Source organism: Aethalodelphis obliquidens, unplaced genomic scaffold (assembly GCF_003676395.1).
Source record: "Aethalodelphis obliquidens isolate GAN/ISIS:26980383/991018 unplaced genomic scaffold, ASM367639v1 scaffold38, whole genome shotgun sequence".
Lineage (NCBI taxonomy): Eukaryota > Metazoa > Chordata > Mammalia > Artiodactyla > Delphinidae > Aethalodelphis > Aethalodelphis obliquidens.
The window spans coordinates 18,689,797-18,713,959 of record NW_020837982.1 but is presented as its reverse complement, the minus strand read 5'-3'; the positions used below and the strand labels follow the sequence as shown (position 1 = coordinate 18,713,959).

The window sequence follows — 24,163 nt, the reverse complement described above, 5'->3', positions numbered from 1 at the left end:
CTGTGTCACCCCGGCCCACAGCCACACCTGACGAAGAGGGCAGGGCTGAACGGAGCTGGGTTTCCCCTCTGACCTCGCTTCCTCGGCAGTTCCCTCCTCAGCTGCGGGCTGCTCCCATCACAGCTGACCCTCCCCACTCCGGGCCCACCCCTCACGGCGGCGTGACCCGCGGGTCAGAGGCCCGGAGGTGCTTGGTCTTGCCCTGACAGAGGGAGGGCTTAGGCCATGGGGGCCAGCATGTCCTTGAAGGCTAGGGAGGATGTGTGTGCAGCGGTGCCCGCGGAGGGGTGAGCTTCCTGTCCCTGAAGGTATGTGAGCAGAGGCGTCGGGTAAGATCAGCCTCTGTGCCTCCTGTGGCCCCTCGAGCCCGGAGACCTCTGGAGCCCAGACACCAAAGGGCACCCTTGAGGCGCTCCATGGCGGGGTGGGGGCCCAGCAGCTCCGGTGCCCAGGGCGGGCACGGCTGTGGCAGCCACTTCACAGGTGAGAACGCAAGGCTCAGGGCCAGGCGCACACAGAGTACACCCGTCTGCCATCCTGAAGGGAGGAAAGGCGAGTTCTGTGCCCTTGGAGGGCTGGGGGCTGTGCAAGGGACGCCGGGCCCAAATGCGGGTCCTGCCCCGTCCCTGTGGCTCTGTGGTCAGGCCCGGCAACCGGCCCCGGATGGCCCCACAGCTGCTCCTTGTGGCCACACGAGGTCCACGAGGGATTAGGAGAGGAATGTCAGTACCCAGAGACACCAGGTTCAGCAGGGGGATGGGGGAGGGCCCAGTGCTTCCGACCCAGGAAGCCGAGGCAGGGCCGGTCCCGCTGGCCCCCCGCAAGGGGCAGAAGTGGGGTGAGGCTGGTGGCACAGGAGGCCCAAAGGCCTGGGCAGTCCCCCCCATTCGGCGTGGATGGCGGCGCCGCTCCTGGCTCACGGACCCCCTCCCAGACCCCAGCCTGCCCCTCCCTGGCCTGGACAGACAGAGACCAAGGAGGGGCTGGGGTCAGGCGCCTTTATTGGTCAGGATGTGGTGGGTGGCAGGGGGCTCTGGGGCCACACGGCACCTTCCAGGCCCCCAAGCCACGTTTCCAAGGCACTGGACGGCCCAGGCCAGGCACCGCTCTCCCCCTCCCCTCGAGGGGCGTGTGCTCGGGGCAAGCCCGAGGTGGGGACCCCCACGGAGTGGCCGCGGTCCGTCAGCTCCTCTTGTGGGCCTGGGAGGCTTTCTGCCGGTAGATCTCAGCGGTGAAGGGCCTGCGGGGGTGGGAGAGAGGCTCACTCAGCTGGCGTCGAGGTTGACGCTGCCACCCAGGCCCCCCACCCGGCGTGGACAGGGTGAGGGGTCCGTGTCGGAGCAGGAGGGTCCAGCACCACCTGCCCGGCACCCGGGCCACCCTGTGCCCGCTCTCAGCTGCTCGTCTGCCACCCTGATGGTGACTCGGCGTGGCCAGCTGCCCAGGCCCCAGGAAAGGCCTTGGAGGGAGAGGCAGGGCTGGTGCAGGTGACGCGGACGGTACACGGCAGCCCTGGCCCGAGACGGCGCCTACTCACTCCTCGTACAGGATGGCGACCGTGTAGGTGAGCGCCACCACCGTGGTCAGCAGCAGGCCGGCGGGGCTGGCGTGCCTGCGGGGAAACGCGGGTCAGGGGCAGGCCCGGGTCCAGCCTTCTCTCGGACCGGGGTTCCACGGTCCAGGCCCTGACCCGGGGACTAGCTCGCCACTGCCCGTCCAGGCCTGGCTCCTTGTCCACAGGCCTCCAGCCCCAGTCAGGAGCTCAGAACAGTGATGTGGGGAGGACGGAATGGCTGGCCTCCCCAAATCACTTGAGTGGTCAGCGTGTCTTCTGCACAGGAGGCTGTCCTGGGGCAAAAAACGCTCTCCTTGCCCACCAGAGGTGATGTTCTCAGGCTGTTTTCTAGAAGTGGGTCCAGGGCCGCCAAAGCCAGGCGGAGCGTCCCTTGGGCCCCTTCACGGGCTCTCTCCTGGTGACTGCTGTGGGGGCTGAGCCCCTGCATAGACAGTCGGGGAGGAGAGAGGTGGGTGAGCTGGCTGGTGGAGCCCAGGAGCCAGAGGGGAACGTGAGCCCCAGGCCAGGGGCCCCGAGGCACAGGGGCTCGAAGACACACGAATACCCTTTGGGGACCCTCTGCCCTGCCCACTCCCCTCCCGCTGGGACACCACACTGTCCATCTGGGGGCTCCAGCAACAGCGAAGGGTAAGTGTCCCCTACGAAACCGCCAACTCCCGTTCCATGGGCTCCATTCAAATCAAGCTTGAGAGGCGGACTGGGCCGCTTGGCCCTCGGCACTGCCACGTGGAGATGCCAAGGCCACAGATGCTTTGGGGCTGAAATGAGATCTGCCCTCCTGAGGCTCTGCTCACTGGCCCTGGTGCTGTTTCCTGAGTGGGCAGGGCTTCCCCCGCACAGCCAGGCAGCCCAGGTGCTGGGGAGGGGCAGGCTGGACCCCCCAGGGGACCTCAGGGCCAGGGCTCTGTGGCCACTGTATCCCTAAGGCTGACGGCCCCTGCCTGGGAAGCAGAGTTAACTAGGCTCTACGGAGGCGAGGGTCGGGGCAGCCGGTGCCTGGTCAGCCCCGACATGGGCCCTTCTCCGTTCCGTCCACGTGAAGTTTCCCACCTTCCAAGACCTGTCGCACCTAACAGCCTATGTGGAGATGATCATCCCACACTGCAGATGAGGAAACTGAGGTCCACAGTGACCCACATGCCGGAGCCCAGGCCTGGCCCCGAGCCTAGGGTAGGTGGGGTTGGTCCCAGGGACCTGGCTGTGCATACTGGGGAGGGCGCGTCTCACTCGGGCTGACAGGCCCAGAGACAGAAGGCCCGGTTCCTGGTGCCCCCAGAATCTTGCTGCTCTGGGCCTTCTGGGGCTCCCACACACCTGGTTGCTTGGGTACCCGGAAGGCCCACCCGTGGGGCTGCAGGTCGGGGACAGATGGGCTGCGGAAGGCCTGGGGCAGCCCTGCTGGGTCAGCGTCTGGCGCCCCGGGTGATGGCTTGTCTCTAATGAGCTCTCAGACAGAGGGCTCCATCCCCAGCACAGCCGAGGCCCCCTCCTCATCACCGCATGGCTGCTGTCCTCCTGAGGGGTCTGTGGGAGCCTGGCCCCCCTAGGATCCCTCACGTGTTCCTGAGAGCCTGGCCTGACAGCGCTGAGGAGGCAGCGACCTCTCACTTCTGGGTGCCAGGCACTGCTGGGGCACAGAGAGGACCCAGTGTGTGGCTCTGCCCTTGGAGGCCCCGTCTGAGCACAGAGAAAGAACGTGAGTGTGTGTGAGTGTGTGTGTGTGTTGGGGGCATGTGGTCAGGGAGGACTTCCTGGAGGAGGGGACATCTCCAGTTGGGTTTGGAAAGACCCAAGTGGGAGGGAACATTGGGTGTGCTAGCAGGGCAGGCTGCAGGGGGACCTGCATGGGGTTCACCCTGCCAGTCTCATGTGGGAGATGCTCTGGGGAGTGGGTAAGTCAGGGATGTGAAGCCTGCCCCACTGGATCCCACTGCCTGAGTCCAGGTGAAAGGGGCCAGGCTGAAGGCAGGTGGGCAGGGGCTGCCTGGTCTGAAGTGGGACTGGGGTTGGGGGGTGTCCCACAGACCCACACATGCCCCTCTAGCTCCTCGTCACTCAAAGCCCAGTGATTGGATCCCGGGCCACCCCCGAAGGTGGGGCTGGGAGGGGACGTCTCGCTCGCTCCAGGCCTTCCACCATTGATTCATTCCTTTGGGTCCTGTCGCCCTTCTGGTCTCTGGGAGCACTGGTAACCTTCTAGGTAAGTGGTTTTCAAGCAGAACACTTTCTACAAAAACAACTTTCTATGGAAGAAGTCCTCATCCAGAAAATGGACGAATGGGAGCTGCTCTGGGGGGCGAGCGGCGTGATGCCCTGTGCCAGCCTCTTTGACGGCGGGCCGCTTGCTGGCATCCACAGCTGGCGACGCAGACGGAGGTCGGCTCGGGGCCTCATCCGCAGGGCGCGGATCCCTGAGCCTGGCCGTGGGCAGGGAGCCTCCCAGCCCAAACGTTCCAGCACCGAGTCAGCAGCCTGCAGGCCCCGGGCCAAGAACAGCTTTTACAATTTTAATTGTTTTAAAAAATCAAAAAAAAGAATATTTTGTGACTCGTGAAAATTACGGGAAATTCTAATTTCAGTGTCCATGAACAAGGCAGTGGGGCCCCCAGCCACGGCCATTCCTTCACCTGCCTGCAGCCCGGGGACCTCCCACTCTTGTAATAGGGAGTTTACCGACCCCAGTTCTAGGAAGGGGACCCTGACCAGTGCCCTGGGCTCCACGGTGGCACGAGAGCTGACCCATCGCCCAGGAGGCACAGAGGGAGCCCGGGACTTACATGATGGCCCAGCCCAGGTAGTTGGCTGTGCTGCCCCAGTACATGGGGTTGTCCAGGACACTGAATGGGAACGTGGTCACTCTGGTCTCCTTCAGGATCCCGAAGTAGTCGCCTGTGCACAGGGTGGGCAGGACGGGGGCGGGGAGTCACACCCTGGCCACCCCATCCCAGGCGAAGGGGCCTGGGGTCCCCAGGGGCCGAGGCACTGTGAGTCTCCACGCCCACCTGCTGCTGCCTCTGTGCCTTTGCACACGCCGTTACCCCTGCCTGGGGTGCCTATTGCCCGCTCCCTGCACACCTCTCCTCTGCCATCTCCCTCAGCTCACATCCCCTCCTGTAGACCCTTCCCCCCACACTGTCCAAGGCAGGCCTGCCTGCTATTCACCGTCTCTGCCTCCATCTCCGCCCTCCGCCCCCCACCAGGCTGCCCCCCACCCCGGGCCCCACCAGCCGGCCTGGAGCCGCTCACAGGGGAGCGTGTGGCCGCCCCGAGAAGCCTCCCTTAGAGGCATGAGACACAGGCGCAGTGTCCGGCGCAGCACTGCTCACTAAGGCCCCCTCTCCCCGATGTCCTTTGAGCTCCAGGCACAAGTAGGGCAGAAGGAGTGGCAGCGGCGTCATCGCTGTCTGGGGACAGAGGGCTCGGGGCCGGGGAGCCGCGGGAACCTTTCTTCCCGGTGGCACAGAGACCAGCTTTGGGGTGACTCACGGAGGGAAGCGGCCGCCGTGCCCTACATCCCAGAGTCTGTGGGCACCTTGAGTTTCCACACCGTTTCTCCGCGGCGGCAGCTGGTATCTGGGCCCTTCCCCCTCCCTCCTCCAGACCCTGCGCTGCCCCCGCCTGCTGCCCTCTGCTGTGGGGCTGCTCACCCCGGCTCTCCTGACCTGAGGCGACAGCACCACCCTTCCCTCCCCCTCCATGAGGCCCACACCGTGGTCCCCACCTCCTCCCTGACCCCTAGCCCAGCTCGGACCCACCGGTCGCCTCCTCGTTGCTGGGAGACCACGCCTGTGGCCCCCTTCTCCCCGGGAGTGACACCTCAGTCCCCTGCATGGCTCTCGGGACACGTGCGACGTGGCCCCCGGCTGGCCTTCCACTCTGGCCCCACTGGCCCTTGCACACCAGCCACCCTGCCCTCCCGCCCGCAGCCCCGCACCCCACCCCTCCGGGTTCCGCCTGCACCTGCACACCCTCCTCTAGCACCGGGCTCCCTCCAGCTGCTGCCAGGTCCTCGCCCAAGTGCTGGTCCCCAGAGGACGACAAGTCTCATTTGCCTTCCGAGGGTCTTCTGTGGGACCCCTGCTGCAGCCCGCAGAGCCCCAGGCCGCCCCAGGCACTGCAGGGAATGGAGGCCAAGACTCCACAGCTGGCTGGGGCGAGGGGAGGAGGACCCAGGAGCCCCTGACCAGGCCGTCAGAGCCGGGTCACCTCCCTGTGCCCCGTGTGCCCGGAGGGCACTCTCTGCGGCAGTGGCCCCCTTCCCCTCCCCCAGTCCCGGGGCTGCCCTGGCCCCTGCGGCCCCCACCCCGCCCCCGGGCTGCTCCCCTTCCCGAGCTTCCAAGCTGCTGGGAGTTGACGTCAGGAGGACATCCAGCCAGGCCAGCACTGGGCTCCCAGCCCCAAAGCACCCGGAGCCGCAGGCAGTGGGGAAAGCAGAAGGCGCAGCGCCCCCCATGTGTTGCCAGCTCCGGCTCGCAGCCCGCACACAGCGAACAGAAATCCCGCCCTTCCTGGCGGCCAAGCAGCTGGATGGGGTTTGAGAGCCCGGCCTCCCAAACGGAGCAGGGCAGACCAAGGCCTGGAGGAGCAAAGGCGGCCTGGAGCTGGTGGTAGCCGGGCCCCGGCCCCCCGCCCTGGGGGTCTTACCTAGGAAGGTCCCTGTGAAGCCCAGAGCCAGGAAACTGGAAAGGACAAACACGCCGCCCACTCCCAGGAGTGCCAGGCCCACGCGGTAGGCCAAGGGGTTGTCCAGGCTCTGCATCCTGGGCTGGCTCAGCATGGCCTGCGTGAAGCTGCGGGGCAGGGGACAGGAGAGGCAGGTCACTGCTGTGCAGAGGGGCCACCCTGCCCCTCCCGCCCCCACCCCCTGGGGTCCCCAGAGTAGCCGGGCCAGGAGTGTCGAACTCGGTGCAAGGCGGCTGCCGAAAGCGAGTGAAGTGGGGTGCAGGGGGGCCGCCCGAACTACATTCAGCCCGTGGAGAACAGCGGCGCCTCCTGCCCCGAGCATCTCCCTGGCCCCAGCCCACGCCAGGCAGAAGGGGTCCCAGTATGTGTTCAGTAGCCAGAGGAAAAGCAGCCCCCTCCCCTCGCCTCCCCTCCCCGCAAAGGAAGAAGGGGGGCAGGGAGAGAGGGAGAAGCGTCTGTTTGAACAGCAAACAGGACGCCGTGGGCAGAGGCCTGCATGGTGACCTGTCAAACAGTGGCACACACGTGTCAGGGCACACCTGGCCACCGGTCACGCTGCCCACACCCCCTGCTCTCCACCCACCCCTCCTGCTGCCCGGGCTCAGGGTCACCCTGCAGCTCCAGGCTGAGCCGCTGGGATTGGCTCAGGGCCGCGCACACGCAGTGTTGTGCTAGGTGGCCGAGCCGTGCCCCCCTCCCCACCCCCAGCTCTGAGAGACCAGCAGCCTCCGCCCCTCCCCCTCTCCTGTCTGCAGGCAGTGGAGTGGGAGGGGCCGGGTGTGGGCAGCAGGTGGGCCCTGGCCCAGAAGAGCCCACCTGCAGGCCCCTGGCTCCTTGGCCACCAGAGTGCTAGGGACCACGCGGCAGAGCGAGTGTGCGTGAGTGGGGTGGGGGAGGCGCTCAGGCCTCCACGCGGATGACCCACTTCCGCTCAGCCCCCCGCCCAGGCTGACCCCCAACCCCCAAACCTAGGGCAGCGAGGCATGCCGGGCCCCCCACCCCGTCCATCGCTAGGCCGCCTGCGGCCCCAAGTTCTAGTGGGGGCACCGCATGGCGACCCGATGGAAGCGCCGTGGGCTCAGGCAGAAGAGTGGCACTGGGTTCAGACAGGCCTGGGTGCCCCAGGCTCAGTTTTCACCCCTGTGATGGTGACACTGGGAGGTATGTGACCCGCTGCGCTCTGCCCACAGAGCTCAGGGACAGGGGAGTGAACTGAGGGTGACCCCATGAGACGAAGCAGGACAGGCACGCTGGGCGGGGCCCGAGCTGTGAGCCCACGGAGGAGACGCGGTTTCTTTTGGGGTTTTCTGCGCTGGGGGTGCGAGTGGAGAGCCTCATCCATGTCTCTAGTTCTGCTTTTAAAACCTGGACTGAGCTTTTGGTCACCAATGTGACAAAGCTGTCTGCATTCTGCTCCCCAGAAACCCCGGAACATGGGTGGAGATGGGGAGGGGTGTCCCACTTGGTGCCCATTTCTATCCGCAGCCGATAAGCCCAGGGAACCCCAGCCGCTCGGGGACGTGGCCGCGACACCGTCTCGGGCTCGGGGCACTAAGCTCCCGGTTCTTCAACCCACACCAAGCAAAACTGTCCACGAGAGTAGCATCTGACAGGCTCACTTGTGTTTTCTAACACACATTAAAATAAGCATACAACCACAAAATCAAAAAAAATGTTCACATGGGTAACATTTTCCACCTGTGAAAAACCATGTGGAATTTAGGGCTCCGATGCTGTACTGATTCTGTACATTTGATCAACACATCACCTTTCCAAAGTGTTCCCCAAACCCATCACAGCCAAGAGAGGGTCTGTGGTCTTACAAATCCGCCCGGTTGGGGAAAGGAAGGGGGAGGAGCCCAGGCTGATAACCAGGCTCACCCTGCTCTGCATAACCCCACAACCCCTCCCCTGGAGGGTGGGCTGCCCTGTGAACACCAGGGGTGCCAGTACCTGGTGGTGCGAGGTCAGGGCATTTCACCGAAAATGTTACCCTGGGGCCCTTTCAAAGAGGCTTTGGAGGTCAGAGAGACTCTCCTGCTGGCCTGGAGGAAGGCGCCCGCCCTGCTGTGGGGAGGGCACAGACTCCAGGATGAGAGCTTCGGTCCTGCAGCCACAGGAGCTGAGTCCTGTCCCCCGCCCATGAGCCTGGGGGAGGCCCCACCCGATCTCTATGTGCTCCCCCTGCACCGGCTGCCCGGCCTGCTCTGCAGTGAGCTGTTCCCGTCTGTCTGCCCCATTCACTGCTCCTTCGTGCGGCCACTCAGCCATCAGGCCTGTCCTGACCATGTCCTTGAGCAGCTCCAGCTGGACTCTGATGCAGCAACGGCTGGCACCCAGATGGCCACAGGGACAGAGCCACCCGTGCTGACACCCCGCCAGTGCGCTGGTCCACACGCAGGGACCTGCCCTCAGGCAACGAGCACACAGGTGTGGGCGGAGGCTTGCTCCCCCCAGCACAGCCCGGCTCCTGTCCGCTGCGCCTCAGCCCATGACTGACGGACACCCATTCACATGGTGAGGTCCTGAGCACCACAAAACTACACCTTAAGATGGCTGAAACGGACACACACACACACACACACACACACACACACACACACACACACACACCTCTGCAGGAACCACATAAAGCGACAGGTGAAGGGTGCTAGGGAAGGGGGCGGGACTCCCACAGAGCCCCTCCGCAGAGCCCCAGCCAGACCACCCAGACCTGTCAGCAGGGGGCAACCGGGAGGAGGACCCGAGAGGGGAGAAGAGGAAACAGGCCTGCGGGGGGCGGGGGGGGGGGGGGCGTCCTTTCTCTCCCCCCAGATTCCCTGGGTGGCCAGCTCAGCCAGACACCAGGCCTGGCCGGCACTGACACAGGGGCCTGGACGGTGGGGAGGGCGCTGGACCTGGGGTCACTTCCTCCCAGGCCTCCTAAGGGCCCAGGACACAAGAAGAAACAGGAGGGACAGGAAGAGGCCGTCGGCCCTCGGGGCTTGGCCCTCAGGGTACAGAAGCAGGACGGACAGGGAGAGGGGCTCGTCTAAAGCCACCTGCCTCTACGGAGCGCTGGCAAAGGGAGGGGGCTTGGGTCGAGGCCCCAGGGGGCCCCCTTCAGCCCTTGGGCCGCCGGGCTCTCCATCACCTCACCCTCCGCCCCTCTGCTGCCCCGGCCCCCGCCTGGCTGCCCACCTGGGCGCAGCCCACCTGCAGGGTGGGAGGGACTGTCAGCCTCCACCCCCCAGAAACAGCAGCTGCGGCTGGCCCAGGGTTCTGGGCCAGCAGGTACCAGGCTGAGGAGAGCCCGATTGGGGTTTTCTCTTTACATCTTGGACTCAGGAAGCCAAGAACGCAGAAGTCTAGAACCGGGAACAGCACATTCTGTTCGGGGAAAGGCAGGTCCTGCATCCTAAACAGACTGATGTTTCGGGAGCTCTAGATGCCTCCTCGGTGACTGCCAGGAAGAAAGCGGCCGGCGGGGATGGAATGTGCCCACTCGGGCACTCACGCGTTCGCTCACCCGTTCATTCATTCATGCACTCATTCAGAAGGGCCAGAGTATCTGCAAAGGCTCGTTAGGGAAGAAAACAGGAAAAAAAAAAAAAATTCAATCGAGCCGAAAGGTAGCACCTGGGCTGGCCTGCAGCCCAGGTGGGGCCGTTTGGGTCTCCTCTCCCCCCAGGCTGAGTTTCTAGAGAGTAACTGGGGGAGGAAGGCCGGAGTGCAGCACAAACGCACCAGCAGCCAAGCCCGCGGGAGGGTTTCAGGAGCCGACACAGAGCCCGCAGGGCTGTCCTCTCCCCCACCCCCCGAGGTCACTGCTCGCTGCCCTGTGCGGGCACCTCTCAGCCAGCAGAGCCAGGCGAGCGAGGTTAGCCCAGCTCAGAGCAGCCCCTGCACAGTGGAAGTGAACAGTCCATCCGTTCGCTCCCTGGTCGTCATCCGTTTGCGCCCCCCACCCCCCAACAGCTCGCGGCTCCCGTTTTCCTTCCACGTCCCGGGTGCCGCCTGACCCCCGCACGAGCCTTCCCGGGCGGCTGGGACTCTCGTGGAGGGGACGGGGTTCCGTGCGGTCGGGCTGCCCCTCCCGCAGGCGCGCAGGGCGGGGGGCGGGGGTCTTACCAGTGGGAGCGCAGCACGTTGAGAAGCAGGATGGCGCCGCCCAGGGTGCAGCAGGCCAGGTGGGGGGACCCGAAGGCCCCGCTCAGCTTTCGGGTCTTATGTTCCCATCTCGCGACCTACGCAGCGGAGAGAGAAGCAGCCTGCGTGTGAGGCCTGCGCGGAGGGTCACGGTGCAGGGCAGGAGCGGGGTGGAAGGGTCAGGAGGAGGGGGGATGGGGGGATGCGGCTGGCAGCCGGGGGTTCTCAGCCCAGCCCCGTGGGGCATCCACCCTGCGAGTCCTGTACGGACGGACCACAAGGTGCTCCCGGAAGCAGCCTCTCCCGGCAAACACGACAAACACGGGGGCAGGGGCGGCCCTGAGCCCGCGCGGCCCGCTGCCGCCCTGGCTTCCTCTGCCCACGGCCTGGCACACACTCGGGTCGCCCACTGCATGACACAGGGGACCGCGGAGGGCAGGGAGCCTGCGGACGTGGCCCAGCGCCACCATCCGCGGGGCGCTCCCACCGGGTCCGGGGCCCTCAGCCCTACACCCCAGTGCGCCGCCAAAAACAGACTTTCCAGCTTTTAACTTTTAGCCACAGAAGCCTGCCTTTATTTTTTCAAGCTCGTCACGCCTGAAATCTCGACCTTCGGCAGCCGACAGCGGAGCCAAGTTGAGGGCGGCCCCTCAGCTCCCTCCCGCCTCTGCCGTCTCCACGGCTGCCTGCCTGTCCCTGTGGCACGAAAGCCAGCCGGGCCAACTTGCTCAAAGTCGCGGGGGCGTCTGGGTGGTCGGCCTTCAGGACAGGAACCTGCACACGTTTCCTTCTGGGGCCCCTGGGGGACAGTCCCCTCCAAAGCAGCTGGACCAAAGGGAACCCACCGAGGGGTGAAGGGAGGTCCTTGCAGGGTGACTGTCCGTCGGGAAAGTGGACGCAAAGTGTCCTTGGCCGGAGGAAGCAGCCTGCTTTCACACATGGACCCGAGACTCAAGCCACAAGGGTGCACGGGACGTCCAGGCAGAGTGAGCTGGGAGGGGCGCTGACGTCCCAAGAAGCGAGGGATGCCAACGCCAACAATAAAAATCACAACCGTCGATTCAGCACCTGACGATTTAAGTGCTTTTACCTGCGCTCACTTAACACTCAAAACAAGCCTGGGCCGATAGCACTGATGAACATGGATGCAAAAATCCTCAACAAAATACTAACAGACAGAATCCAGCAGCACATTATAAGGATCATACACCAGGATCAAGTGGGGTTTATCCCAGGGATGGAAGGATTCTTCAATATACGCAAATCAATCAATGTGATACACCATATTAACAGACTGAAGGAAAAAAACCGTATGATTACCTCAACAGATGCAGAAACAGCTTTCAACAAAATTCAACACCCTCCAGAAAGTAGGCATAGAGGGAACCTACCTCCACATAATAAAGGCCGTATATCACCAACCCACAGCCAACATCGTTCTCAATGGTGAAAAACTGAATAGCTGATTCACTTTGTTATAAAGCAGAAACGAACACACTGGGACTTCCCTGGTGGCGCAGTGGTTGAGAATCCACCTGCCAATGCAGGGGACACAGGTTCGAGCCCTGGTCCGGGAAGATCCCACATGCCGTGGAGCAACTGAGCCCGTGCGCCCTAGAGCCTGTGAGCCACAACTACCGAAGCCCGCGGGCCTAGAGCCCATGCTCCGCGACAAGAGAAGCCAACGCGATGAGAAGCCCGCACACCGCAATTAAGAGCAGCCCCTGCCCGCCGCAACTAGAGAAAGTCCGCGCGCAGCAGCAAAGACCCAACGCAGCCAAACATAAATAAATAAATAAATTTATAAAAAAAAAAAAAAAACTAACACACCGTTGTAAAGCAATTATATTCCAATAAAGATGTTAAGAAAAAAAAAAGAAACAAGCCTGGGGTGGGTGGGATGAGGTCCGTTTACACGTCGGGAAGACGGGGCCCCTCAGAAGTGACTGGGGTGGGGGGGGTCACTCAGCCACAAAGAGGAGCACCCGAGCGACCCCGAGACTCCGGGCCCAGGGTCCCTTCTATCTGAAGGGGCCCAGTTGTCCTTCAAACATGCTGTCTTTGTCACAAAACCTTGTTCCTGGTATGGGATTTCAAGATGCAGCTTTAAAGGCCATTGATTTTTCCTCCCAGCTGACGAGCTAACGCTTTCAAAAGGACACTGAAATGGGTGGGAAACCGCGTAGTACCACGTCCTCACCCCTCCTGCAGGCCCGGTGCGGGAGCACAAGCCCCGGGGGCCAGACCCAGAGCCCCCCGCGTTTGTCGGTGCAGGCATGTTCCGCGCTCTCCCCCCACCCCGAACCGGCCACCCACCGAACGGGGCACGTGGACGAAGTGTGGTCCATCCAGAGGACGGCTGTCATCGGCTTCATGCAGCGCAGGAGGAGCCTCCATCCTCGCAAAGGCCTGGAGGGCAGAGCCCACCACGGTGACGAGGCAGAGCCGCGGCGGCTGGGCTGGGGGTCTGACTAGGAAGGGGCGGGAGAGGACGTCTGGGGAAGGAAGGGTTAGGGTCTTGATCAGGGCGGTGGTGACACAGGCGTATACATTTGTCAAGACTCAAACTACATTAGAATGTGTTTACTGTATTGTATACACACTCTAGCTCAATAGAGCTGATTCCTGAACATCCCGTCCCTGTCGAATCTGAGCTCTAGGGACAGATGAGAACGGCCACACCCGTCACCCACCCGGGCAGACTCTTCTGCTCACAACACGCCGGGTCCGGCCCCTGAAGGAGGGGCCTCTCCCCTGTACCCAAGGGGGCCGTGACCGGCTGCACCCCAGCCCAGAGCCCTGGGCAGCGGAGGGGGCCGAGCTTCAGCCGATCGAACCGGGCGCCGGGACCTCCGGACTCCGGGCTGGGCCCCCCGCTGCTTCGCGGACGGTGGAGCGTCTTTCCACCAAAGGCCCTTTGGGGACGGCTCTGCCAGCCTTGGCCTCCCAGATGGCCCCCCAACGCCTGCTCCTTCACCTGGGAAACGGCGGGGTCATAACTGCACTTTCTGAGCAACCCAGAGACAAAAGGTGGGAGAGGGAGGAGGGGAAACAGCGAATCCGATTCGCCAGCAGCTGTCTGCCTCCAGGCTGGCCAGCCTTAGACAGGTTGTTATTTCAAGGCAATCAATAAAGCAGCAGCCAGGAGCCTCGCTGGGTCCGAGGTTAATGTCCCGCCTGGCCTTCCTCGGGGCCCAGCTGCACACTTCATCGGATTAGGGGCCCGGAAGCAGGCAGTGGAGCTGAGCACAGGGGACTGGCCACCACGGGCTGGGCCGTGAGATGAGGCGGGTCAGCACCCCGGGGGCCGAGTGACTGGTGCGAAGCGGGATGACCAGACGCTCTGCCGTCACCCTCCTGACTTGGCCTGGCTTCTAGGTTGCCAGGACCCCAAAATGGAGATGCCCTGGCCCAGCCCCTGGCCCTACCCCACACTCACGTTCCCTCTCCCGAGGGCTGCCGGAGAAACACAGGCCCCCAGGTGAACCTGGATCTCATATAAAGAACAAATAATTCAGTACAAGTTGCCCCAAATGTAGCTCCCATTTGTTGTTTCCCTGAAATCCAAGTGAACTGGGCTGGTTCTGCGTTTGCCACCTTGGGCCACCTTGCACGCACCCCGGGCAGGGTCACCAGCTCACCTCTGTAACGGGTAGGCCTCTTCCCCAAAATGTTGATTTTTTTTTGCAAACCTCTCCCACAGAATCTGGGCCAGGAAGGAGGCTGCCGGGGCAGGAGGGGACTGGGATGGATGGAAATCGGGGGAATTTGTCCCTGACCGCCAGCCGCCAGCTGTACATTCCGTCAACCGAGTCAGCAGGGAAATGCGACAAACGGGCCAGTGACTCCTTATCCACCTCCCAGTGTGCGGGGAAGAGCCAGCGGGCGATGGATGGCCACACGCCAGCACCAGGGCCTCGTCCGGGTGGAGAGGGCCCCTCCCCCAGGGGCCCTGATTCCAAGAGCAGCCCCTGCGTCTCGGTCCCCTCCGGGTCCCACTCGGCCACACTGATGGTGCTGGGTCTGCCTGTAAAGGAGGTGGCTCTGTTCCCCCCGGCAGCCCGAGGCCCGCGTCCTGGGGCTCAGAGGGCGTAAGGCGTAGCCCAGAGGTGTTTTGGTCAAACCCACATTATTTAAAAATATCTGTCCATCAACAGAGGAATGGATAAAGAAGATGTGGTACGTATACACAATGGAATATTACTCAGCCATGAAAAAGAACGCAATTGGGTCATTTGTAGAGACGTGGATGGACCTAGAGACTGTCATACAGAGTGACGTAAGTAAGTCAGGAAGAGAAAAATATCGTATATTAACGCATATGTGTGGAATCTGAAAAACTGGTACAGACGATCTTATTTGCAGGGCAGAAACAGAGACACAAACGTAGAGAACAAACGTATGGACACCAAGGCGGGGAGGAGGGGCGGGATGAATTGGGAGACTGGAACTGACACATGTACACTATTGATGCTATGTGAGAACCTGCTGCATAACGTGGGGAACTCAGTGCTCTGTGGTGACCTAAATGGGAAGGAAATCCAAAAAAAGGGGATATATGTATACGTGTAGCTGATTCACTTTGCTGTATTCACTTTGCTGTACAGTATAAATTAACACAATATTGTGAAGCAACTATACTCCAATAAAAAATAAATAAATAAATAAATAATAATAAAAAAATATATTTGACCCAACAATTCAACACCATTTAGAATTTCCATATTAAAACCCAGGCATCTGGGGCTTCCCTGGTGGCGCAGTGGTTAAGAACCCGCCTGCCAGTGCAGGGGACACGGGTTCGAGCCCTGGTCCGGGAAGATCCCACATGCCGCGGAGCAACGAAACCCGCGCGCCACAACTACTGAGCCCGCGCGCCTAGACCCCGTGCTCTGCAACAAGAGAGGCCACTGCAATGAGAAGCCCGCAAACAGCAACGAAGACCCAATGCAGCCAAAAATAAATACATTAATTAAAAAACAAAAACCCAGGCATCCAATTTGAGGTGAATAATCTGGACACTGAGGCTATGGGGGCTTCCACCCTGCACGGCAACCCCGGCCGCAGCCACGCCCGGGGTGGGAGCAGGCGTCCCATGTGGGGTCGGGCTCCTGCAGGCTCATGCGGGGGGGCGGCAGGGAGACAACAGCCGCATGCCTGCCGGATGGGCAGCCCCGTTAACTGCAAAGCCAACTCGCCAGCGTCCACAGGGAAGGAGAAAAAACACGTTCCCAAGACACGCGAGGCCTTTGAGCTAGGAGCCACCAGCTTCGCAGGGCGCTGTGTCCCAACACTCAGAGGAGGCCTGCTGGGTTTGAGGCGCAGGGATCAGAGTGTTGACGGGTAACGTCATTGACTCAGGACCTGGAACTCCTGTGTGTGAGCCAGGGGGGTCTCCGCGGGCTCAGCAGGCCTGGACCCTGGCCAGTTGTCGCAGACAGTGTGCCCGTGGGCCGTGTCCTCTGCCTGAAACACCAGTGGTACTGACCACAGACAGTCACAGGGACCGCATGCTCGCCCAGGGCCAGGCAACAGTGTGTCCCCTGGGACACCCTCACACAGGGAGGCTGACAGCCCAGTGGCACCTGTTAGAACCAGGACCCGCCAAGCATCCCGCACTGTCCGAGCATCTCACTGGGGACACAGTGAGCGTGGGTGACAGCAACTGAAACGACGGGGCATGGGGGTGAGGCCACAAGGACAGAGGTGGACCCTGGGGGGTCTTTTCAGGGCCTGTGGTCCACAGAGCAGAGAGTGTCCAGCGCTGGAAGCATGAGAAGTCCTTCCTCTCGATCCATCCACCCACCCACCAAGCGCCCATGTATCTGTACGTCCAGCTCTTACTGGGGGCCCTACTACAGGCCTGATGTTGTGCTAGAGTGTTCTCTTGAAAAGAAAATGGGGAAAAAACCCAGGAAGGAAGTGCTTGCTTTGATTGGTACATGTAATTTAACAGTGATAACTCAAAGCCCAGATGGCTCCACAGGACAAAAGCCAGGGCAGCAGGAGGAACCTGTGCCCTGAGCACCTCTACAGCGTGGCGGGGGGCGGGGGGGGGTGCTGCTCTGGACCGCCCCCAGCTTCTCAGACGCCCCACGTGTCCGTGAAGTGAGGCAGCGGTCCCCACGCTCCTTAAAGGACTGACTGCTGGGTGGGGACCCAGCGCCCGGAGGACGGCAGGTGGGCTGGGTGCCGGGTCCCGGGTTCGCCCACGAGCTCCTCTGCCTACCAGCCGTGTGACCTGGGGGCGTTGCAGCCCCTCTCTCTGCCTCAGTTTCCTAACCCGGAAGAGGGAGCCAAGCAGCGACGTCGCACCTCGTAGCGCTGCTGTGAGAGTCCGGGAGTTGACACGTGTCTGGAGGAGACTGCGGCGCTGTCTGCCTCCTTCTGGGGGGACAAGCGGGGGCGGCGAGGTGCCGCCCACAGGTGAAGAAAGCCTGCTGTGCCCGCGTCCCGGGCGGTGAGGGCCGGCAGAACTGGGACCACGCGGGCACCCGTCTGCCAGAACCTCCCCCTGCAGCCCCCGCGGCCCTGAACCCGGCAGGAGGGAGGCCGGCCACCGTCTAGTCCGGGCTCTCCACCTGGGGGCCTGGGCGTGTTCCGGGGCTCAGTAAACATCCCCAAACGGAAGCAAAGGCCGAGTGCTTTTGCATTTGTAGCTTTTGCTGAGAAGGAGCCAGCGTTTCCTTGCGTTTTTCAAAGGGGCCCACAGCCCAGAAGCACGACCACCTGTGCACCACCACCCCTCCCGCTCGGGTGGCGGTCCCCTCCCGCCAGACACACAGGTGCTCCAGCCTTCTCGCCTTCTTCTTCCTGCCTGCGATGCACGCCACGAGCTGCCCTGGACCACCCAGCACAGCCAGAACCTCCCGCTCCCTGCACCTGGCTCCACCGTCAAATGACACCCCACCTCTGTCTGTGCTCAGTGTCATATGCGCACGCGATGCGGCCAACAGAGGGGGCCCCTGCGAGCGCTGATCTCCACGCGCGGGTGGACGCGGGAACGCACGACAGCTCAGCGGCCTCCCACCCAGCCTGCTGGGTGAGGGGCTTCCCTGCAGCGGGGCTCGGTGGGGCCCGCCCAGCTGGTTCCATCTAAAAGTGGGCGACGGCCTGGCCTGGAGGGACTGGGAAGGGTGGGAGCTGGAGGGCTCCGCGAGAGGGAGTCCCAAGCTGCGCCCTGTCGCACAGGGTGGCGTCCAAGAGCTTCCCCCAGCCGAACTGCCCCTTCACCACTGTCCATGAGCTCGCTCAGCCATCACCTGCTCACTGGACACCTTCCACCGGCTTGTCCAGGGAATACATCGACGCTGAGCAGCACGCAGTCTTCCCCCAGCAGTGAATTCCCATCTGGACTCGACTGCCTGGGAGACGGTCCCCAAATCCTACTGCCCACCCCAGACAACCTGAAAGCTTCCCGACACGGCATGACGGAGCTGAAGCGTCACCATCTGCAACTCCTAAATGAGGACCCAGGAAACTCTATCATCAGGGACAGGGCGGAGAACCTGGCCGTGAGGGTCAGGCTGACCTCCTGAATCCACTGGTCAATCTCAGTGTCATGCAAAGTGGCGCTTCCTGACGGGCTGGGACAGGTAGCGTGACGTGGAACGTCTGGACACGGCACTTGGCAGGGCAAATAATCAAATACTGGCGATTTCACACGCTTCAACCGAACACGCAGCACGTTTACGAAGAGTTCTTTATAACTATCAGGTTCAGGAAATATAGAGGAACACGTTAAAAAGCATCACAAAGATATAATCGCCCAAACTCAGAAAATTCTACTGGACAAGTGCTTCAGTTTCTTCCAGAAGTAAGTGACATGGAAAGAAGGGGGTGGGACACTGGTCTGGGTAAAAAGGGCTCGGGAATCACATCAACTGAATGCAACGCGTAGACCTCATTCAGATCCGGATTCAAACACACCAACTGGAACAAGATACTTTTGAGACAACTGGGGAAAATTAAACACGGGCTGAGTACTGAATGGTATTAAGTCATTACTGCTGTCCTTTCTACTTCCAGCTAAGATGGATGAAGCTTAGCCTCTCACCCGAAACCACCCAAAACGGACAAATATACCAGGGCTTTCCAGACACCAGACATGAAGGAATGGAGGACGCTGATTTAAACCTAACCCCATCAATAACATTAAATGCTAATGGCCAAACATCTCAATTTAAAGGCAGAGATTGTCAGGACTTCCCTGGCGGTCCAGTGGTTAAGGCTCTGCACTTCCACTTCAGGGGGCTCGGGGCTGATTCCTCTCGGGGAAGTTCCACATGCCATGGGGTTCAGACAGGAAAAAAAAAAAAGAAAGAAAAAGAAAAAGCAGAGATTGTCAGATTGGATAAAAAAGCAAGATCCAACTGCATGCCGGCTCCACAAAATACACTTTGCTTATAAAGATACAAACCAGATCAAAGTAACAGGCTGGCTCAAGAGACATCCTGCTAACACTGGTCAAAAGGAGAGTGAGTGGTTACATTGATTTCACACAAAGTAGATTTCAGAGCAAACATTATTACTGGGATAAAGAAGATCGTTTCATGATTATCCAAGAGGACATAACAACCCGAAACATCCATGCACCCGATGCCTGAGCTTGTGGTCCATGAAGTAAAACGGATAAATCTGCACAATAGAAATAGTTATTTCAATGCCCCTCTCTCCATATTGATAGAACAAATAAGGATATAGATTTGAACACTACCAACCAACTTGGTCTACTGACGTTTATAGAAGACTTCACTCAACAACAGGAGAGGGACTTCCCTGGTGGCGCAGTGGTTAAGAATCCGCCTGCCAATGCAGGGGACACGGGTTCGAACCCTGGTCTGGGAAGATCCCACATGCCGTGGAGCAACTAAGCCCGTGCGCCACAACCACTGAGCCTGCGCTCTAGAGCCCGCGAGCCACAACTACTGAGCCCGCGTGCCGCAACTACTGAAGCCCACACGCCTAGAGCCCGTGCTCCGCAGCAAGAGAAGCCACCGCAGTGAGAAGCCCGCGCACCACAACGAAGAGTAGCCCCTGCTCGCCGCAACTAGAGAAAGCCCGCGCGCAGCAACGAAGACCCAACGCAGCCAAAAAATAATTAATTTTAAAAAAAAAACGGTAGAAATTAGTTTCAAGTGCGCACAGGACATTTACCAAGATAGACCACGTGCCGGGAAATAAAACTAGTCCCAGTAAGTTCAAAAGAATTATACATCACACAAAGTGTGTTCTCTGACCACAATGGAGTTAATTAGAAATTAATAACAACAAGATCGCTGAAAAAAATCCCCAAACATCTAGAGACTAAGTAACACATTTCTAAAAAAAAAAGCGACTCACGGGAAAAAGAAGAAACGGAAAGGGCAACTAGAAGGATTTTGGCTTGAACAAAAATGAAAGCACAACATACCAGCGTCTGTGGGATGCTGCTGCTTGAGAGGGTTTATGGCACTGAACACCCACAGGAGAGAAAGAAGGAAGGTCTCCCATCACTGGTCTCAACTCCCACAAGAAACTAGAGAAAGAAGAGAAAACGAAACCCATGTAAGTAGAGGAAAGTTTGAAGTGGGAATCAATGATAGAAAATGGAAAAACACTAGAGAAAAATCAATGAAACCATGAGATGGTTCTCTGAAAAGATGAATAAAACCTCTATTCAGACTGATCTGAATAGAGATCAAGGGAAAAAGACACAAAGGCAAAAAAAGGAATACGTGAACAACTTATACCAATGAACTGGATCAAAGCTCACTCAGGAAAAGAAGCAGAGAGTCTGACCAGCACGCACTATACCCATCAACATATTTTAACATATAGTCAAAAACCTTCACGAGAAAACGTTCCAGGTCCAGACGGCTTCACTGGTGAATGCTACCACACATTTAAGGAAGGAATAATACCAATTATGTACAAACTCTTCCCAAAAACTGAAGAGGAAGGAACTCTCTCCAATTCATTCAATGAGGCCAGCATTAGCTGATACCAAAACACTGCAAGAAAACTAGAGAAAAATACCCCTCCTGAACAAAATGCAAAAATTCTAGACAAAATGTTAGCAAATTAGCAAACAGAATCCAACAACATACTAAAAGGATAATACATCATAACCGAGTGAGATTTATACCAGGAACAAAAAGTTGGTTTAACGTTTGAAAACCATTCAATGTAATTCACCACATAAACAAAGTAAGTAAGAAAACACACTACGATCGCCTTAATAGACATGAACATTTGACAAGGATCCAACATACACTCCTGACAGAAACTCAGCACATGAGGAGTAGTGGGAAACGCCCTCGTCCTAACAAAAGGCATCTGTGAAAACCCTACAGCTGACATCACCCCGGATGCTCCCTTAGACCAGAAAGAAGGCATCATGTGAAGTAAACTGTGACACACGGTCACCTACAGAAACGCTGATGAACCTGACAAATAACGCCGGACTGGCACCCCGAAACCTGTGAAGCTTCGCCAAGAATTTAAGAAAAGACCTCAATAAACGGAGAGATACAGAGTGTCCGTGGGTCCGGAAACTCAGTACTATGAAGATATCAATTCTCCTTGACTGGTCTACAGATTCAACGCAAACCCAATCAAAACCCCAACAGGCTTTTTGCTGCAAATCGACAACCTGAATCTAAAATTCTCATGAAAATGCAAAGGACTTAGAATAGGCAAAACAACTGAAAAAGGACAAAGGGAGGCTAAGTCGACAGATTTTGAACCGTATCATAAAGCCACTGTGACCAGGACTGGGGTGCTGGTGCCAAAGTGGACAAACAGACCATCGGAACAGGACAGGGAGTCCAGAAATAGACCCACGTGTGTAAGGTCGACCGATCTGTGATGAAGTATAAAGGTCATTAATTCAGGGGGCAGGGGACAACGGCACTGGGTGTCGTGCGCAGAACTCATACCACATACAAAAATTAACAGAAATGGGTTATAAATCTAAACATAAAAACTGAAGCTACAAAATTTTTAGAGGAAAACAAACTAGAAAATCTGTATGACCTCGAGTCACGCAGTGATTTCTTAGATACACCGCGAAAAGCACAATTCGTAGACGCGGAGATGTGATGAATGGTCGGGTTCCGGCTGACGGCTGGAGGGCTGGGCTGTTGTCGCTCTCCCCGGGGGGCGGGGAGCAGCCCCCAGCGCCCACACCAGCTGCCCTCCACCTGCACAAATGCCCGCCAGGCCCCCTCAGCCCTCCGGCGCGGCCTGCGGCATTCCCTGCCACCTCCTCGGCACCCACGAGACCGAGTCACAAGACCCCCTCCTGCTCCTGGGCCCTGGGTCCCCTGCGTCTCCTCGCCCCTGCTGACACCCCCGAGGGCAGATCCCGTCCGGGCAGGTCCCCAGGCCCCTTCTACCCAGGGCGACCAAGGTCACCTCATCAGGGCAGGACACAACTGCCCCGCTGCGCCGGCCCCCCAAAGGATCACTGTTGTGATGTCGATTACTCACACTCTGCCCCGTGGCCACCTCCCCCGTCCCTGATGTTTGCCTCTGCGGGAAGGAAAGGGACCCGGAGGCTCTGCCCCCGTGGAGCCCGCCAGCCTCGGACGGGCCAGCCCTGGACCGGGCAGGCGGGGGACAGACGGCTGGTCCAGATCCTGGCTCTGCAGCGGGGCCTCGGGGCCAGGCACTACTCAGGACGTGGCGAGGGTCCCCGCCGCCACCCGGCCTCTGGGCGGCTCTGGGCGCCTTTGTTGACTCGGAAGGTGGTCACAGCTGTGACTCGGGTGGGACCTCGTCTTGGGGTCCAACCTGCCAACGCAGGTAGTCCGGGAAAGAGGCCTGGGAGCTCTCAGCCAGCAAATCCATCAGGGGGGCGGCTCGGCTGTGAGGACCGCTCCCCACCCACCCCACCCCCGCGCAGCCCATCCTGTCTGAGCAGCTTTCCCTGTGCCTGCGACGGGGCAGTGCAGGAAGACGCCGGAGGGACCCCACTCATGCACATCTGGAGGAAGCAGGGAAGCTGCCCAGCCCCCCCACAAGAAAGCCCACCACCCCCTCAATAGGCCATGCGGCGGCCACGTGGCCCGAGAGCCCCAGGCTGGGGCAGGGGGCACCCGTGGACCCAGCGACACAGTCCTTAAGCAGACCAAATACCTGTCTTTTCAGTTTTACATAATAAATACACTAACGGGGCAGGGAGTTGACTCTTTTTTCTTTTTTTGTGGTACGCGGGCCTCTCACTGTTGTGGCCTCTCCCGTTGCGGAGCACAGGCTCCGGACGCGCAGGCTCAGTGGCCATGGCTCACGGGCCCAGCCGCTCCGCGGCATGTGGGATCTTCCCGGACTGGCACGAACCGGTGTCCCCTGCATCGGCAGGCGAACTCTCAACCACTGCGCCACCAGGGAAGCCCGAAAGTTGATTCTTTATTGAAAGATCCGCTCGCTCGGGGATTCATCTAAATGTGCTGGTTTTCCCCCTACACTTACAATGTTTGAGTTACGCACAGCTCTTTAGGGTCTTTTTAAAATTTTAAATGAAACAAGGCCCACCTGTAGGAAGCCACTGGGAAAATAGCCGTGGAGTGAGTGGCTCTTCAACTACTAACCAAATACAGTACAAAACCGGGTCTGCCTTATTTGGTCAATATTTACACGGACTTCAGCCTCGGAAAGAAAACTGGGCCGTGCTGGCACTCAGCTGGGGAGCTGTCTAGACACGCGGGTTCGATAGGCAGCTGGGCCCCCTCCGGCATCACAGGCGGGCGGGCGGGACAGGCCACCAAGACCAGTGCCAATGCCAGTGTCGGCACAGCATCTGCACCTGCGGCCAGACGGCTGTTTCTCTTTTTTTTCTGAGCTAAGAGTAGGTTATTTTAGAAGGGGAGACTATTTTCGGTCAGCTTTAGAGGTAAAAGTAAAATTCTGTGAGACACAGGACACTTCCCGTCGCCCTGGAAAGCTCCCCGCGCCCCCCAGCCCCCGCCCCACGGCCCCTGACCTGGTTTCTGCCCCGTCCAGCTTTCTCCAGTGTGTGTGGCCACCAGACCGTCCAGGGAGCTGTGCGTGGATGGACCATGGCTGGCTCACGCACCCCAGCTGGGGGCCCTGCGTCACGAGCTCTGCTGGTGTCAGCAGAGCTGCTCCCAGGATTGTGTGCACGCACGTCTGCTGGGCTGAGGGAAGCGAGCCTTCAGCGGTCTGGACACCTGTGCCCACCCAGCCCGTGTTGTGCGACCCCAGGACGGTGGGCTGGGAAGACTGACCGGGCAATGGCAGGGGACCCTCGGGGGCACCTCCCACAGTGCACAGCCCGAGGCCCAGGTGGGGGCAGGACGTGGAGCCGACAGCAGGAGCGAGGAGCCAAGGCCTGGGGCACAGAGATCCCTTCCTGAGCCTGGACAGAGACACAGGAAGGAAGGGGGAAGAGTCAAGAGACACAGAAAGGAAACGGGGAGGAGTCACGAGACACAGGAAGGAAACGGGGAGGAGTCACGAGACACAGGAAGGAAACGGGGAGGAGTCACGAGACACAGGAAGGAAGGGGGAGGAGTCGCGAGACAGGAAGGAAGGGGGAGGAGTCACAAGACAGGAAGGAAGGGGGAGGAGTCACAAGACACAGGAAGGAAGGGGGGAGGAGTCACGAGACACAGGAAGGAAGGGGGAGGGGTCACGAGACAGGAAGGAAGGGGGAGGAGTCACAAGACACAGGAAGGAAGGGGGGAGGAGTCAAGAGACACAAGAAGGAAGGGGGAGGAGTCCCGGGCAGGGAGGGCGGAACGGGGGGGGGGGGCTCTGCAGGAGGGCGGGCCT

At 60.0% G+C, this 24,163-nt stretch overlaps 1 protein-coding gene across 2 annotated transcripts in view; it reads right to left on the bottom strand.

Annotated features, from left to right (window-relative positions):
* Positions 1-984: 984 nt before the first annotated feature.
* The window catches only part of PEMT (phosphatidylethanolamine N-methyltransferase), a 47,465-nt gene continuing 24,286 nt past the window's right edge, over positions 985-24,163 (bottom strand). For both annotated transcript variants that reach the window (XM_027131292.1, XM_027131290.1), the window contains exons 3-7: positions 10,370-10,485; positions 6,221-6,366; positions 4,354-4,465; positions 1,538-1,612; positions 985-1,240 (exon numbers count right to left, since the gene is read on the bottom strand). In XM_027131292.1, the coding sequence (XP_026987093.1) occupies positions 1,183-1,240; positions 1,538-1,612; positions 4,354-4,465; positions 6,221-6,366; positions 10,370-10,485 (507 nt within the window). In that variant the 3' untranslated portion in view covers positions 985-1,182. The remainder of the gene's footprint in view (positions 1,241-1,537; positions 1,613-4,353; positions 4,466-6,220; positions 6,367-10,369; positions 10,486-24,163) is intronic.